Source organism: Desmodus rotundus, chromosome 4, assembly GCF_022682495.2.
Source record: "Desmodus rotundus isolate HL8 chromosome 4, HLdesRot8A.1, whole genome shotgun sequence".
Taxonomy (NCBI): Eukaryota; Metazoa; Chordata; class Mammalia; order Chiroptera; family Phyllostomidae; genus Desmodus; species Desmodus rotundus.
In genome coordinates, this window is record NC_071390.1 from 78,997,330 (window position 1) to 79,014,286 (window position 16,957).

Consider the following 16,957-nt stretch of genomic DNA (forward strand, 5'->3'; position numbering starts at 1 on the left):
GGGGCTGCGCAAACGCATTGAAAACTCTTTTTTCGAATCCCTGGCCTCTACTCGCGGAACCTTTGACTGGAGACTTGGGCCCGCCGGGGAAGGGCACCGGAAAGGACTTGTGAGGACGATTTAGAAAAGGAAAGGAAGAGGAGGCCCGGGGAACCATGGTGTCTGTTGTTGCAGTTTGCAGTGGTTTAGGGAGGAAAAACTTGACGCACTTCTTAACGGCCGCTGTCAGCCTCCCAAATCCCGGAACTCACGCCGGTAAAGTCTCAATATCCTACGCTCGGTGTAGCACTGCAGCCGTTGCCTTAGCGCGAATTAGGTCGGTGGAGTTGCCTCTGTTAGCTAAGCGACGCCAGGCTATGTAACAGTCTCTCCAAGATAGGTGGGGATCTGTAATAGCCCATGACTAGTATTTTAAAGTTTAAGGGGCGTGAGGTGTTTTCCGTACTGGAGAGTAATGGAGTGATTATTAAAAAGAGGCAGGGCTTGCCTAAGATCTCCGGGTGAGCCTGGTAAGGGACATTTCCAGCAGCAGCAAATTCCAGATGTCAGAGGCCCCAAATCAGGGCGAAATTGTGACGTAGGCCATCGAGTTTCTCATTTCTGCACTTTTATCTTCTGTGTGCTTCTCTATCAATAACTACTGTCTGTAGAGGGTTGGTTACTCATTTTCCTTTTGGTATGACAGTGCTTTTCTCTTTATTTCTCCCTAAGTATTTGCATTAAAAATCTATTTCTAACCATGGAGTGAAGGAAAATAAATATCGGAAGAGAACACATGAGAGATTGTATGGGTAGGGAAATGGTGTATATGCCCTTTTTCCAAAGCCCTGGAAAGCACATCCGTATTGTCTTACTCTGCCTCAAATCTAAAGGTTTTTATCCAATTATTGAATATATAATGAATGTAAAACCTGTCTTTAATATTCAGGTGTCTTTAATTTTATGCCCCTTGATTCATCTTACCTCCGTTAAGACAGTTTATTTAGTACTCAGCTAACAAAAACAGTTTGTTGCTGTTTCTGTTTAATTGCAGTGCTATGGAGAAGTTATTCACAGTATCAACAGGTAACCAGCAATGAGGACCTGGTAAGAATTTTTTTTCCTTTTTATAAAACATTTGCAAATATGACCAAATTCTTATATTTTAGCTATTTGAAAATTTCAGCTGGAGGACAAAACAATTAAGAGTCATTAGTCTGAGTTTGAAAGTTATAATTCATTGCTGAGTAGTCACTTGAGTTTTGAAGAGAATTCTTAGATTCTTAGAAAGAAGCATGGCTTCTGTAATACCATGTTTTTCTTCCTAGATCTTAAATTTAACGATACATGCTTTGGGAATTAAAAAAGGTTTTGGTGGGAGAGTGGTGAAAATCCAGCAAAGGCATTGTACAAAAGCTTACTTCAGGTTGGCTCTCTTCCCCATTTCAAATTCAATTTTATCTTTGTTCCATTTATCACTTTTGGGGGGAGATTCATCATTTATTAAGATTCATCATCTTAATAAATGATGAATCAAAATGAAAGTTTCATACCTGTACATGTCGATGTATTTTTATGGATTTTAAGTACTAGGAACTGGATTTGGGCCATATAGGTTTTCTTGCTACGTGCAAAGATAATTTGACACTAATCAGACCATACAAAGCACTTAGTGCAGTGTAGGGAAGTATTATAGTCAGTCAATACACATGAGCTGAATATAAATTGGTTTAAGAAAGTATGAGGATTTGAAAAAAACAGAGTAACTCTAGTCTTCTGAGCTTCTGTCTTGGTTATTCAATTCACACCATACTTCAAGGCAGGAAAGGAATTACTAGAGCTCCTTTTTAGGTTGTAAACCCCACTGAGACGCTAATGAAAGCTATGGGCTCATTCAGAAAAAGGCACACAGTCCCACTCATTTGAAATTTTACATACAACTATAGGGGTTCAAAGACTTCAAAGCCATTTCTAGATTAAGAATCTGTAGACTGGAGATGCCAATACTCACTGTAGGAAGGAAGCATTGTGACAGAGACAGTGGTAAAGAAAAGGGAAAACCTAAAGCTGACAAACTTATAAAGAAGTCTGGGAGACATAAAATTATAATCAAAGGACCTAATTATAGTAAGCCATGGGGTCATTTTCTTTTTTATTTAAGATTTTATTTATTTATTTTTAGAGAGCGGGGAGGGGAGGGAGAAAGAGAAGGAGCAAAACATCCATGTGTGAGAGATAGATATATCTATCGGTTGCCTCTCACATGCCCCCAACTAGGGACCTGGCCTGCATCCCAGGAATATGTCCTGACTGGGAGTCAACTGGTGACCCTTTGATTCTCAGGCGGGCACTCAATCCACTGAGACACATCAGCCAGAGCTCATTATCTTTTTGTAACAAAAACAGTGATAAAAAATCTGATAGAGAAATATGAGGATGGATTTAGGAATTAATACTAACTTAACCATTGCATATGGAATCTATTGTGCTATAAGATTTTTAAAATTTAAATCTAAGTTAAGAATTTTTAGCCCTGACCTGGTAGCTCAGTTGGTTAGAGTGTCATACTGACATATCAAGGTTGCAGGTTTGATCTCCATAATGGTACATACAAGAAGCAACCAATGAATGTATCAGTGGGTGGAACATCAAATTGATGTCTCTCTCTCTCTCAAACTCAATTAAAAAAAAATTTTTTTTTAGTTACCTACAACCTGGACAAAACATTTGAGAAGAGAATCACTTAGTGCAGCTTTGATTTTTTTTTCTCCCATAAGCCCTTTTTTTCCTCCAAAGATTGTATTTTATCCTGGAACCCTCCGTGACTTGATTCCTCCTTAGCCAAACTAAAACAAAATAAAGAACTTGCACAAAATGTGGACAAGCAGTGAAATCTTTGTAATGGTGAATCCTTTTCAGAAGTACTTGTTTTTTCTTTTGCAAGCCAAAATGTTGTATTTATTCCTTTTCATAGTAAGACAGAACTAATCCTTTGGATAGATTTACATGTGGTAGCCTTAAGGTGTAGATTTTTTTTTTAGATTCGTAACACATTAAACTTTATTACCAGATTTTTTTTTCCTTTATCCTAGCCTGTTCCAATGGAAAATCCTTATAAGGAGCCTCTTAAGAAATGTATCTTGTGTGGAAAACGTGTAGATTATAAGAATGTACAGGTGAGATCTGGTTTTACTTCACTATATTTCATTCTAGGATTTTGCTTCTTTATTAGTCTTCATTAAAGAGAATCAAATCAGTTTTATAACAGGTTTTGTGCAGGGGCAGCTGTTTTAGCAACATTGTAATTTCAAATCTGGTTATATTTCTCTATATAAGGCATCTCTGTTTTATTCTATTAATAGCTCACTATGGCATGTGGAGGTGAGTAGTTTGGAAAAAGCTCCTCTGGTGAAGTTGATTACTGTACCTCACTGACATCACTGCTTCAAATACAATTTTATCTGTTCTACAGCTCTCAGTGAGTTAAGTGGCAAATCTGGGGTAGAGAATAATGGTGGAGTTAAGTATACTGACAACAGAATAAAGTGACAGCTGCCTTAAAGGGAGAAAAACGAAGACATTTTAAAAAGCAACATATTAGGAGGATTATGCATAGTGCCAAGAACACTGCCTGGATCCTGAGAAGTGCTAAAGAGTTTAAATTAATCAAACATAATTACAGCAAATTACCTGACATACCTATACCTCTTTAAGGACCTCACTGTAGTCTGGAATTATGTGACAGCCTATCATGATAGATGAAATGTTTAGTACTTTGTAAGCAGCAGTATGTTAGAAAAGTGTCTCTAAAAAAAAGTCAAGAAAACGGCTTTAGAGGAACTGGTTCCTCTTCAGAGGCAACCAGTGTTCACATTGTCTTAGACGTGTAAGACAATTTAATGTATAAGGAAGCAATGACATAGAATGAAAGAATATGCTCATTAATCTGTTGTACAGACTTTTGAACAGACTGGGTAAGAGATATTAACTTTAGTAATTATGTTAGTTATTTTAAAAGATGACCTATTAATAGGATGAGCATAGTTCAGTATTTTGCATATTTTATTATTTGACTGGAATTTATTAATAAACTTTATATAACTTGAAGGTGACATGAGGTATGCTTTTTGAAATGTACACAATCAAGGCTGAGTAACAAATGTATTCATGTAAATTTGTTTTCCTCTCCAAATGAAACTCCAACAGCTTTTGTCTCAGTTTGTTTCTCCATTTACTGGATGCATTCATGGAAGGCACATAACAGGTATTTTGTTTTGTCTTACAGTTAACTTAAATACTTTTGTTATTTAAGAAAACTGGCAAGTTAGTGTTGTATCCACTTCTATAACTTTGATTCATAGATTGGTTCTTTTGTTTCAGCAGTGATACGAGGGTAACGTGTAAATTTTCTGAAATCTAGCTATCTCTTTTTGCTCACTGTCTTCCAAGATATGTAGAAAGAGGATTTGTTCCAAGGAAGCAAGGCAGATGCTGTTTTCCTCTTCAGAGGCAACCAGTGTTCACGTTGTCTTAGACGTGTAAGACAATTTAATGTATAAGGAAGCAATGACATAGATATTTCCTGATTTTATGTGAGACATATCACACATACTGCTCAGTGCCTTGCTTTGTAAACTTAGAGAGCTTTTCCAATCAGTACAAAGAAAGGGGCCTTAGTCTTTTTAATAGCTGTATAGTATGTCATTGTAAGGATATACCCTAATGTCTTTTATTACTTCTTTATTGATGGGCATCTAGGTGTTTTCCAATTATTTTCATTAGAAACAAGGTGCATAAACTATACTTGTATACACAGAATGCCGTAATCGTGAGAGTATAAAAAAGGGCTCTGAAGTGGACTCAAGTTTGAGGAGTATGTATTCATAATTTGGATAGGTGTTGCCGTATTGTTCCCCACAGGGCCCACAAAGGTATTCCCCACTCTTAGCATAGATTGGTCAGTACCTGTGCCCTTGCTCTTTCTCCACTAGGGTGACTTTTCTTTTTAGTTTTGTGATGTAATTGGTGAAAAATTATTTATTGGCATAATTTTGTGTTTTACTTACTTAATGACTTCCTTGAATATTATCAAGTTTATAAAAGCCATTCTCACTGTTAATAAAAATATTTTCTCTTTAATTTTTAATATCTGCTAGGTTTTATAACCCTCTTATTCTTTTTCAGAGTTTTCCTGGCTCTTCTAGCTTATTATTAAATATAAAGTTGAGAATTGGCATTTACAATTTTTAGGTGTGGGGGGAAAGCCAGTCAATCTTTTTTTGAAATCACATTAAATGTATAGATAACCCTAAGGAGTTAAAAAAAAAGAAAACTGGCAAATTTTCAAATAATGCTATAAATCACTATTAGAAAGCTTACTATTTAAGAAAGCATCTTAGTCCAAAATGGGTATTATTTTACTTGCCTTCTTATACTCACAGGTAAATATAAGCTAACAATGTGTAGAAAACCTGGGCTTAAAAAGTTGTGTTGGTATTTTGGTGTATACTATAATTATTCCTAGACTATTCTTTATAAACAGGGGCCTATTTCCCATAGGCCATATTAGATCTGCCACTTATTTTTGCAAGAAGCTTAGTTTACGTAGCGTCCATAGCTGGCTGCTTTGTGCAGTAAAAGAGTAGAGTTGAGAAGTTATGATAGAGACTGTATTGCACACAAAGCTAAAAATATTATCTGGCTCTTTACAGGTTTCCCAACCCTTCCTTTACTTAGACAATTGTTATACATTTTGAATATTGGCATTTTTGTATGAATAAGAAAGCATTTTATTTTATAGGTCTTTGTGGGAAGAAACAAAAAGAAATCACAAAAGCGATTAAGAGAGCTCAAATAATGGGTAAGAGCATCTGAAAAAATGATTTGAACTAATCAAAATTTTGCCTGTTTTCTTTGGTGACGAACTTTGATTATCTCTTTACAGGGTTTATGCCAGTTACGTACAAGGATCCTGCATATCTCAAAGACCCTAAAGTTTGTAACATCAAATATCGGGAGTAAATTGTATAGTTATCAATAAACTTATTTTAAAATAAATGGTTGTTGACTCAAAGATTTAATAATCTTTAGAAAATTAGTACATTAAAGTAAATCTTATCAAACTGTCTTTAGCTTTTAATAACATGAAATCTTATGAGGAAAGTGTTTTAGGAGTAAAGTGAGGTGCTTCCTATCCACACCAATGAATCTTCATTAAATAAAACCAGGTTGTTTGAAGTGTTAATACTGATTACATTTACATACACATGAATAAAAAAATTGGTACTGTAGCATTGTCACTTGTATCTGATCTACAGATAGCCTATACAATAATAGACTGCTGATAATGGGATGTTAAATGTGGAAGGGATGACTTGTATTGGAATTTTACTTTAGGTACAGGTTCTGTCTTGTAAGTGGGATTTTAGGGATTTGGGTACAGGAAAGTTGAATGCTTGTGTAATGTACAATTCCAATGTGACAGGGTGTGGACCTGAAATTGCTCAGGGAGATTTTGTAACTAGCAAATACAGGTATACCTGTCTAGCGCAGTGGATCTTCCCTTTGTAGAGATGTTACATTGGCTAGATAGTGGTGGTATCACAGAACCTAACGTTTTTTCCTGGTCTAGTCTATCCTGAAACTGTTAAGAGTCCTTTAAATAAACTGATCTATAGGCAGTCTATTATGTCATTGCCAAAAGATGGAGAAAAACTGGAGTCCTTCCTGTAAGGACTCTTCTTCCTTTTCATTAAATATCCTGAAAGTTGGGCCATCAGACTCAATTGTGGAAGTTCAGCTGTGTACTAAAAACCTGAGCAAGCTCCTTTAATCGAAAGTTCGGTATTGCTTTCTTTAAGAGAGATGTATTATTGTGCAACAGTATGAGCTAAATGCTTTTGTAACTCTATGGCATTTTAGCAAATTGAACTTTCCATGAAGGCACATTTAGACTTCTGTCTGAGTAAATATGTAGGGTTGTTGAAAAATCTCAAGCTATTATCTAGAGAAGATATTTGCATGTATGTTGCCTGTCTGTTGCCTCTAACACTCCTAATCTAGCCCAGTTTTGTTAATTTGTTGGTTACATTTAGTCATTATTTATGTTTTATATGCTCTAGTGATGTTTGCGGTTACTTTTTAATAGGGTTCATACTGACAACCTCTTTCCCCTCCTGCCCTCTGCCAACACCACGGTGCTTCTTATGTAACCAAACAATCCCACAAAAAACTCATTGTTTGTAAAATTGTCCCTGATACTTAATACACGGGCTTCATAAGCACCCCATGGTAACTAATGCATGTTAACATAGATAAAAGATGATAATTTTTTATGCTAGTTATGAATTTGCTCTATTAGGAAGTAACAGATGGAAAAGCAGTAGTCAAAGTGTGTGTTCAGCATTTCATCCAGTGAGTGAAAAGTGAAGACTTCATGTGAAAATTCTCATAATTATGAAAAAGATAAATACACAAAAACAGAGAGCTCTTATGCAAGCTCCACTTAACCAACTCATTAAACTGGGTTAAACTACATTAAACATTCTTCCTAAAACTCGTGCTGAAGCCCATGACTTTCCTACCTGTTGAGTCTGCACCGCCAAGCAGCAGCTATTTTGTTCCCATATCTGTTAGTTGTATTTGTCATTGTATTGATGAAAATGAGCATTAAAAAGAAAGTAACTGTTGCAATAAAAACTAAGTAAATGCTTTGGAAGAACAATCAAATAGCTTTAAAAAATAGTTGTCAAATTAGGTGTGGTTAGGACAACTGAGTAAGAACAGGAATGAGAGGCTGCTGTGAAATGTAAAAAACAGTAGCATTTTGTACTTTACAGAATCCAAACTATTTGTGCTGCATTAGAGTTGTGGCATAATTAGAATTGCCACATTTAGCAAGTGAAAATACAGGACATACAATTAAATTTGAATTTCAGGTAAACAATGAGTAATTTTTAACTACAAGTATTTCCCTAGCATTGTATGGTGTCCAGAATTTTATCTGGCAACCCTAGTCATAATGTACTATATATCATAACGAGTTGGAATTGCAATGACTTAGAAAAAGTTAAATATTTGTATTAACTTTTCCAATTCTAAAGAATGCTGTACAAGTTTAAAAGACCATCTAAACTTTCCTTCAGTAGTTTAGTAAAAGGGACAAAAAAGGTTTTGGTTTTAAAAGTACTTTATAAAATAAATGCAGTAGAAATTTATATATGGGTGCAAACAGCTGTACATAGCAAAAACAATAGAAATATTTGGCTTTACCCTTCAGCCAATCAAAATCTTTTGGCATAAAATGATCAAAATGTAGGAGATTGCGGATAGTCATCAGAATCCTTCATTTTCTCAATCTCCTCATCTGTTTCTGGGCTGCTTGTGGATGCTTTTTCTTGGTTACTACTATCAGTATCTGTTTTAGATGGTTTGTTTTGTATCTCTAACAGCCGTGACTTCTTTAATTGCCATCTGTCATCTGTATCTAAAGCTTTGCGCTTCATCATTTGCGGTGAACTACTAGCTGGACTAGCTTCAGGAATGTCGGTGTATTTTACCATTAGGGTCAGGTTGTCTACCACACTGAGTTGGTGGTTGGTATTACAGCTACTTTCCAAAATATGCTTATTTTTCAAGGAGATAACACATGAATGAAGAAATTCACAATCTGGAAAAAAGGCCCGTAAAGCTTGACAAAGAAAAATGTTCTCCTGAGGGTCTTTTTGGACGTTCTTCTCTCCTAAACAAAATAAAATAACAGTTCAACATATAATAGTTCTACAAAGGTTTAACAATTATGTATTTGCTAGTAAAGTTGAGTCAAAAACATTGAATAATTTTGTCAAATTATCTAACCTAAGAAAAATAACTTGAATAATCCCAAATTACAATTTATATGCCATAATATTCTAAGAGAACATTATAGTTAAATTCTTTAATATCAACAACAGAGTATACCTATAATGTTCCTTGTTCAGTGGGATTTAAGAGTATATAAAAACAATTACTTTTAGTCTTAAGGTGGACAAATTCATCAGTGCAGCTTGCTCATCTATAATTCAAATCAATTTTTTTTTAGGCACAGAAAGTAGTGATGTGTAAAATTTTTACTTACGTGCTGCTTGATTCTGTGCTTGTTTCCTTTTCTTAATTTCTCGTTTTAATCTGTTTATGTCCTTTAGTAGTTTCTCTACTGCTTCCTCACTGTGTTCTACTTTTTTACATATCCTCTGCAAAATATAATTTAAGGGTATAGATAAAATTCCAAGTTGTGCACTACCATCTGGGTTCACGAATAATATAAAATCCTTCATGGTATGTAAAATCAAATACTACTTGCTTTTTTTAAAAAAAGATTTCATTTATTTTTAGAGAGGGAGAAAGAGAGAGAAACATCAATGTCTGGTTGCCTCTTGTGTGCCCCCTACTGGGGACCTGGCCTGCAACTCAGGCATGTGCACTAACTGGGAATCAAACCAGTGACCCTTTGGTTCTCAGGCTAGCACTCAATCCACTTAGCCACCAACCAGGGCTATTTGCTTTTTGTAAACTTTAATTTTGCTATTTTATACCTATAAAGCATTTGTATGGTGATTTATGGGTATAAAATGTTTTCCAGATATATTAACTTCCCATTTATACAATAGCTTTATCATACCAGTTATTTCCTTGATAATACACAGAAATATTTAACTTGGTTTGAAAAAAAAAGCACTATACTGTTTTGAGAAGTGCACAGTTAATGCAAATATTTAACATTAAAGAAAAGTGACTACATTTTACTGTTATGAAAGAATTTTCATACAGGAATTTCATAATTCCTATAAAAGAAACTACTTTTGAAAAGCGCACTAGCTTCATGTGTCATCAGTTTGAAGTACTAATGCCCTCTGACGTGATTTCATTTTGCGAATATATCTTAATAACAATATAAATAATAAAATTTTTTAGTATAAAATCAAAAGTAACTACTTTCCAATTATGGGGTAAAAGGTTGTTATAGCCAGTTTTAGTGGGTACTTTTAGAGATGTCTGCTTAGCATATTTATCATGAACTTGTTCCCCCTATCATAAGGGTTCACAAATAACCCCTTCACCAACTTCATCCTAGCTTACCCAAGCAGAGATTATCAAATCAGGAAACCCTAATCTCTTGAATAGAAGAGATCTAACTATAGCCATTCTCTGGTTAGCCAGTGGATGAATAAACAGAAAGATCTGTAGATACTATGAAGGAACCCAATGTGCAAACACAGAGGGAGAGAAGGTTATGATGACATTCTAGCTCCTGGTTCCAACTGCTTCCGGAAACACTTTCTGCCTACAGTTACTGTAACATACCTCCCTGTACTCCATATTTTAGCTCAAGTTATACTTTTAACATAAGAGTTCTAATGTACTATTCCATGAAATACACAGCCATTAAAAAGAATAATATATGGAGGCAAGATGGAGGAGGAGTGATGGAAGCCTTGCTAACCTCCTCCTAGGACCAATCGAATTACAACTAAATTATGGAGAAATTAACCTGAACAAACAATGAAATACAATAGTGAGAAAGAAGCTTTGTAACCTGGGACATACAGAAGACTCAGATTCCGCACAACCTTACTGCATCTGCACAACAACATATAAGACGTGGTAGGTGGAGTGATTCTCAGTCAACCAGCTGGAGGGAAGGACCCACCAAAGAACAATGCAAAAACAATCAAAACCCAATTACATCCAGAGAGCCAACATGAAGGGCCTCCCAAGAGCATCAAGTTCAAGAGATCAAGGAGACTGTGCCACTGAATCTCACAGGTCTCCTACCATAGAAGTCCACACTACAAAGTCAGGGAGTCAAAATAGAATAATTTAAGCAGAAGCAAACAAGAAGAGTCTCACAAATAATGGAAAGACAAAGAAAGAACCCCTAATCAAAAGGAAAGGAGGAATCCTCAGAAAGAACGCTAAATGAAATAGAGGCAAGTAAACTATCAGATATTGAGTTCAAAATAATGGTTATAAGGAAGCTCAATGAACTCAGTAAGAATTACCAAAACTATAGGGAAGCTACAAGGAGCTAACTTAAAACTATAACACCATGAAAAAGGACATAGAAACTATCAGTAAGAGCCAGGAGGAAATGAAGAATACAATTTCTGAATGGAAGAAACAGTAGAAGGAATCAAGAGCAGGCTAGATGAAGCAGAGGATCGAATCAGTGAGCTGAAGAACAAGTATATAAAAAAACTCCCAGAAAGAGCCAGAAAAGGAAAAAAGACTCAAAAAGAACGAAGAGGGGTTAAGAGAAATGCAGAACAACATGAAACATAATAATATCCATATAATAGGGATACCAGAAAGAGAAGAGGAGCAAGGGATAGAAAACCTGTGTGAAAAAGGAATGATGGAAAACTTCCCTAATTTGATGAGAGAAAAAGTTACACAACTCCAGGAAGCACAGAGGGTCCCAATCAAGAGGAACCTGAAGAGGCCCACTCTAAGACACATCATAAAATGACAAGATTCAAAGACAGAGAGAATTTTATACAGCAAGGGAGAAACAGGAAGTAACATCCAAGGGAGCCCTGATAAGGCTAGCAGCTGACTTCTCAACAGAAACACTACAAGCCAGAAGGGAATGGCAAGAAACATTCCAAGTAATAAAAAGCAAAGGCCTGCAACCAAGACTACTCTACCCAGCGAGACTCTCAATTAAATTGGAAGGCAAATAAAGGAGTTTCCCAGACACAAAAAGGTTAGAAGAATACACCTCCACCAAACCAGCACTACTAGATATGCTAAAGGGACTGCTTTAAGGAGACGAAGAAAAAGAGAGAAAGAGAGAGAGGAACAGAGGTACAAAGGAGGTAAAATGGCCATGAATAAATACGTATCATTAATAACCTTAAATGTAATGGATTAAATGCTCTAATCAAAACACATAGGGTACCTGAATGGATAAGAAAACATGACCCACACACATGTTGCCTACAAGAGACCCACCTCAGAACAAAAGACCTACACAGACTGAAAGTGAAGGGTTGGGGAAAAAAGTATTCCAAGCAAATGGACAGGAAAAAAAAGCTGGAGTAGCAATACTTGTATCAGACAAAATAGACTTCAACACAAAGGTCATAAAAAGAGACCCAGAAGGACACTTCATAATACTCAACAGAACAATTCATCAAGAAGACATAAACATTGTAAATATGTATGCACCCAACACAGGATCACCCAAATATATAAGGAAAATATTGGAGGACTTCAGGAAATATATCGACAGCAACACATTTACAGTAGGGGATTTTAACACTCCACTGTCAAAAATGGATAGATCTTCCAAACAACGAATCAACAAGAATATTGCAGCATTGAACAATACCTTAGAGCAAATGGACTTATGTATATAGAACCTTTCATCCCAAAGAAGCAAAATACACATTCTTTTCAAATGTACATGGAATATTTTTAAAGATAGACCACAGGGTATCAAACAAAGCAAGCCTCAACAAATTCAAGAAAATTGTCATCATATCAAGCATTTTCTCTGACCACCAGGGACTGAAACTAGAAACCAATCTCAAGGAAAAAACTCAAAAACACTAAATTTCATGGACATTGAATAGCATGCTATTAAACAATGAATAGGTCAATAATAAAATCAAGGAAGAATTCACAAAGTTTCTGGAAACAAATGAAAATGAACACACAACAGTCGAAGGAAGTTGGGACACAGTAAAGGCAGTCCTTAAAGGGAAGTTCATAGCGATACAGGCCTACCTAAAAAAAATAGAAACATTTCAAATAAACATCCTAACCCTACATCTACAAGAACTGGAAGAATAACAACAAACAAAGCCCAGAGTGAGTAGAAGGAAGGAAATAACCAAGGTCAGGGCAGAACTGAACAACATAGAAACTAAAAGAACAATTCAAAGGATCAATAAATCCAGGAGCTGGTTCTTTGAAAAGATAAACAAAACTGACAAGCCTTTAAGCAGACTCATCAAGAAAAAAGAGAGAGGACCCAAATAAACACAATCAGAAATGAAGAGTGGGTGGGGATGGTGCAGTAGGGAGAATCTAGGCACAAGATGGCTGCTGCATGCCTGGAGACAAAGAGGACAGGGGAAGGAAACAAGATCCCACAGAAAGGATAGAGAAAGATGGCACTGGAACTTCCAGCCAAGATGGAGGCATAGGAATTATACTTTGTCTCCTTGCACAACCAAAAGAAGGACAACAAATTTAAAAACAAAAAAACATGCTGATCTGCCAGAAAATCGAACTGTATGGAAGTCTGACAACCAAGGAGTTGAAGAAATATTCATCAAGACTGGTAGGAAGGAGGAGATGGAGGAGATGGGCAGCCAGGACGGAGAGGATACGTGTAAGCAAGGTGGAGGTTGGAGGACTGGGCAGCCGGACAGTGGCTGGAGGCCCCATGTTTGCATGCAGATAAACTGGGAGCAACAACTGGGGAGCGTGACTGCCTAATTCAGGGTTCCAGTGTGGGGTAATAAAAGCTCAAAACCTCTGGCTGTAAAAACTGTGGGGGTTGTGGTGGCAGGAGAAACTCCTAGCATCATAAGACAGCTCACTGGAGAGACCAACAGGGTCTTGGAACATATACAAACTCACCCACCTGGGAATCAGCAACAGAGAGGCCCACTTTGCTTCTTGGTAGCAGGGGAAGTGACTGAAAGCTGGCTGAGTGCCAGGCAAACAGCATTGTTCCCTCTCTGACTCCTACCCCACATACAGCACCACAACCAGCAGCGATGTGAGTTGCCCCACCCTGGCCAATAGCTAAGGCTCAGCCCCTTGCAACATAACAGGTGCGCCAAAACAAAGAAATGTGGCCCAAATGAAAGAACAGATCAAAACTTTAAAAGTAGAACTAAGTGATAAAGAGACAGCCAACCTATCAGATGCAGAATTCAAAACACTGGTAAGCAGGATGCTCACAGAAATGGTTGAGTATGGTTGCAAAATGGAAGAAAAAGTGAAGGCTATGCAAGGTGAAATAAAGAAAAATATACAGGGAACCAACTGTGAAGGGAAGGAAGCAGGCAATAAAATCCATGTTTTGATGTAGAAGGAAGAAATAAAGCATTCATCTGGAACACAATGAAGAAACAAGAATTCAAAAAAATGAGGGAAGGCTTAGGAACCTCTGGGACAACTGTAAACATTCCAACATCTGAATCATATGGGTGCCAGAAGGAGAAGAGGAAGAACAAGAAATTGAACACTTATTTGAAAATATAATGAAGGAGAACTCCCCCAATCTAGCAAGGAAATGGACTTCCAGAAGTCCAGGAAGCCCAGAGAGCCCCAAAGAAGTTGGACCCAAGGAAGCATACACCAAAGCACATCAAAATTACATTACCCTAGATTAAAGATAAGGAGAGAATCTTAAAAGCAGCAAGAGAAAAGGAGACAGTTACCTACAAAGGAGTTCGCATAAGACTATCAACTGATTTTTCAAAACAAAACTTACAGGCAATAAGGAGCTTGAAGGAAGTGTTCAAAGTCATGAAAGGCAAGGACCTTCATTGAAGGTGACTCTATCCAGCAAAGCTATCATTTAGAATGGAAGGGAAGATAAAGTGCTTCCAGATAAGGTCAAGTTAAAGGAGTTCATCATCAGCAAGCCCTTATTATATGAAATGTTAAAGGGACGGACTTATCCGAGAAAAAGAAGATCAAAACTATAAACAGTAAAATGACAATAAACACAACTATCAAGAATTGTACCTAAAAACAAAGATGAACTAAGCAAACAACTAGAACAGGAACAGATTCACAGAAATAGAGATCACATGGAGGGTTATACGCAGGGAGAGGGGGGAATGGGGGGGAAGATACGGGGAATGGGAGTAATTGGTATGTACAAAATAGACAAGGGGAGTCTAAGAATAATATAGAAAATGGAGAAGTCAAAGAATTTATATGTATGACCCATGGACATGAACTAAGGTGGAGGAATGCTGGTGGGAGGGGGGGTGCAGGACAGAGGTGAATAAAGGAGAGAAAAAAAATGGGACAACTGTAATAACAGTCAACAAAATATACTTTAAAAAAAAGAAATGAAAGAGATTACAATAGATACCACAGAAATACAAAGGATTGTAAGAAATTACTATGAACAACTATATGCCAAGAAATTTGAAAACCTGGGTGAAATGGACAAATTTCTAGAAAATCCTAATTTTCCAAAACTGAATGAAGAAGTGGAAAGCCTGAACAGGCCAATAACAGCTGGTGAAATCAAAGCAGTAATCAAAAAACTCCCAACACAGAAAAGACCTGGACTGACAGCTTCACAGGAGAATTTTACACAACATTTAAGGAAGAGCTAACCTTATCCTCAGAGTACTCCAGAAATCCAAGAAGAGGGAAGACTCCCAAACTCTTTTTATGAGGCCAGCATCATCCTAATCCCAAAGCCAGATACAGACACAACAAAGAAAGAAAACTAGGGGCCATTACCACTGATGAACACAGACACTAAAATCCTCAGCAAAATATTAGCAAACCGCACCAAGCAACACATTAAAAAGATCATACACATGATCAAGTGGGATTTATTCCCTTACATACCCTTTCCTTCTCCCTAGAAAAAAGTCAGCTTGAGATGAGATGTTAAGATGGTTTTTAAGGTACATAATCCACCATCTTCTCAGATCGCTGTCATGTGAATAAAGTAACCATTAAGATTCAATCCTTGTCTCTACTTATTGGTTCTGGTAGTGACAGGCAGCACGAATGCCAACTTTTCTGTTTTCAGAATTAAGATGACATTTAGAACAGGAGCAGAGTTGGAGCCAAAACAATGTGAGTGAGATATAGTTTTGTATTTGTAGGCCACTGAGATTGAAGTCTTTGTTACTGAAGCTAAACCATATTAAAATATAAATCTAGTCAAATGTAAGGGTATCCCTAAAAGATTTCAGTGATCAATTTGATATGAATTCTAGAGGTGGTCTTTAAGTGTTGAATAAATTAACTTACCTTGAGTTCCTCTTGTAAAGAAGCATACATTTCATTTATCTTGTGTACTTCTTTTAAAGATCCATCTTCTTTAAAAAATTCAGGGCTGTAAAAAATTCCTCAGGTAAGTGTACAGAATTCCTTAAATGATACAATGAAAAACTTAGCTATGGAAGAATCACACTCATATTTTACTGACTTTAAGGCATCATTGATTGAAAGAGTAAGTATTATTTTATATACCATGAATAAAAAAAATGCTAAGGCATGGTTATTAAAACATCCCAATTTGTGGTAAATTTAAAAATGTACATCTTAGAATTAATGAAATGTGGTATTTAACTTCTAGAAGACACTGTTAAGCACTGTGAGAACACAAAATAAAGTTTCTCATAAAGCTTATACTCCAGAAGTATCCTGTGGTATCAGTGTTGTTATTTCTGAAAATTATTCCTTTAAGAACAGAAAATGTTTAACTTAGAAGCCTATAGTATTTGTGAGTCTTGGGAAAAGCTTCATTTTTTGTCTTTATTATGTAGTCTAATTTCATGCCTTATGTAGTCTAATATGAAATGCTGCCTTAGAAAATTATTATTTTGAGGCTACCTACTTATTCTTAGAAAATATTTTAAAATATGCAATTCTCCTCTATGTATTTTATAAATAGACAAATGCTAGAAGGAAATAGATAAAAAGTAAAAGCAGTCTAGTTTATTTGAGTGATGTGATCATTAGTCAGTTTTCCTTTCATTTTTATTCTGCTGTTGTGTAATAAAAAAGTAATTTCAGTAAGAGAACAGGAATAAGTTTAGTGGGGAAGCAATTGAGGAATCTCACCTGTGTGTTTTTACTGCTCGGCTAAAACCAGTGGACATACAGGAACCCGATACAGTTTTATAACCTAGTTGTTCAGACATGCCCAAGTTGGCCACCACTAAAGGTATCCTATGAAAAAGTCTGAGGAAATAAAATATTAAAATATAAATTTATAATA

The 16,957-nt window shown here is 36.2% G+C and overlaps 2 protein-coding genes across 7 annotated transcripts in view; one reads left to right on the forward strand and one right to left on the reverse strand.

The window, feature by feature from the left end:
- Nucleotides 1-6,036, forward strand: MRPS18C (mitochondrial ribosomal protein S18C). 2 transcript variants are annotated; one of them, XM_024574803.3, is made up of 6 exons: nucleotides 1-255; nucleotides 1,034-1,086; nucleotides 3,072-3,155; nucleotides 4,186-4,243; nucleotides 5,780-5,839; nucleotides 5,924-6,036. In XM_024574803.3, exons 1-6 carry the CDS (start codon nucleotides 156-158, stop codon nucleotides 5,998-6,000), a joined length of 432 nt encoding a protein of 143 aa, XP_024430571.1. In that variant the 5' UTR covers nucleotides 1-155; the 3' UTR covers nucleotides 6,001-6,036. The 2 variants fall into 2 exon arrangements, with proteins under 2 accessions (XP_024430571.1, XP_045039580.1); XM_045183645.2 differs by lacking the exon at nucleotides 4,186-4,243.
- Nucleotides 6,001-16,957, reverse strand: part of ABRAXAS1 (abraxas 1, BRCA1 A complex subunit) — a 24,470-nt gene continuing 13,513 nt past the window's right edge. For all 5 annotated transcript variants that reach the window (XM_024574798.3, XM_024574799.4, XM_045183643.2 and 2 more), the window contains 4 exons: nucleotides 16,801-16,920; nucleotides 15,985-16,069; nucleotides 9,095-9,209; nucleotides 6,001-8,719 (listed from right to left, as the gene is read on the reverse strand). In XM_024574798.3, the coding sequence (XP_024430566.2) occupies nucleotides 8,286-8,719; nucleotides 9,095-9,209; nucleotides 15,985-16,069; nucleotides 16,801-16,920 (754 nt within the window). In that variant the 3' untranslated portion in view covers nucleotides 6,001-8,285. The remainder of the gene's footprint in view (nucleotides 8,720-9,094; nucleotides 9,210-15,984; nucleotides 16,070-16,800; nucleotides 16,921-16,957) is intronic.

What these genes read in the sequence shown, in the direction of transcription:
- MRPS18C (XM_024574803.3), top strand. Translation starts at nt 156, where the DNA reads ATGGTGTCTGTTGTTGCAGTTTGCAGTGGTTTAGGGAGGAAAAACTTG. An exon ending in TCATGGAAGGCACATAACAG is followed by an intron (nt 4,244 to 5,779) that starts GTATTTTGTTTT and finishes TTTATTTTATAG; the next exon opens with GTCTTTGTGGGAAGAAACAA. An exon ending in TAAGAGAGCTCAAATAATGG is followed by an intron (nt 5,840 to 5,923) that starts GTAAGAGCATCT and finishes ATCTCTTTACAG; the next exon opens with GGTTTATGCCAGTTACGTAC.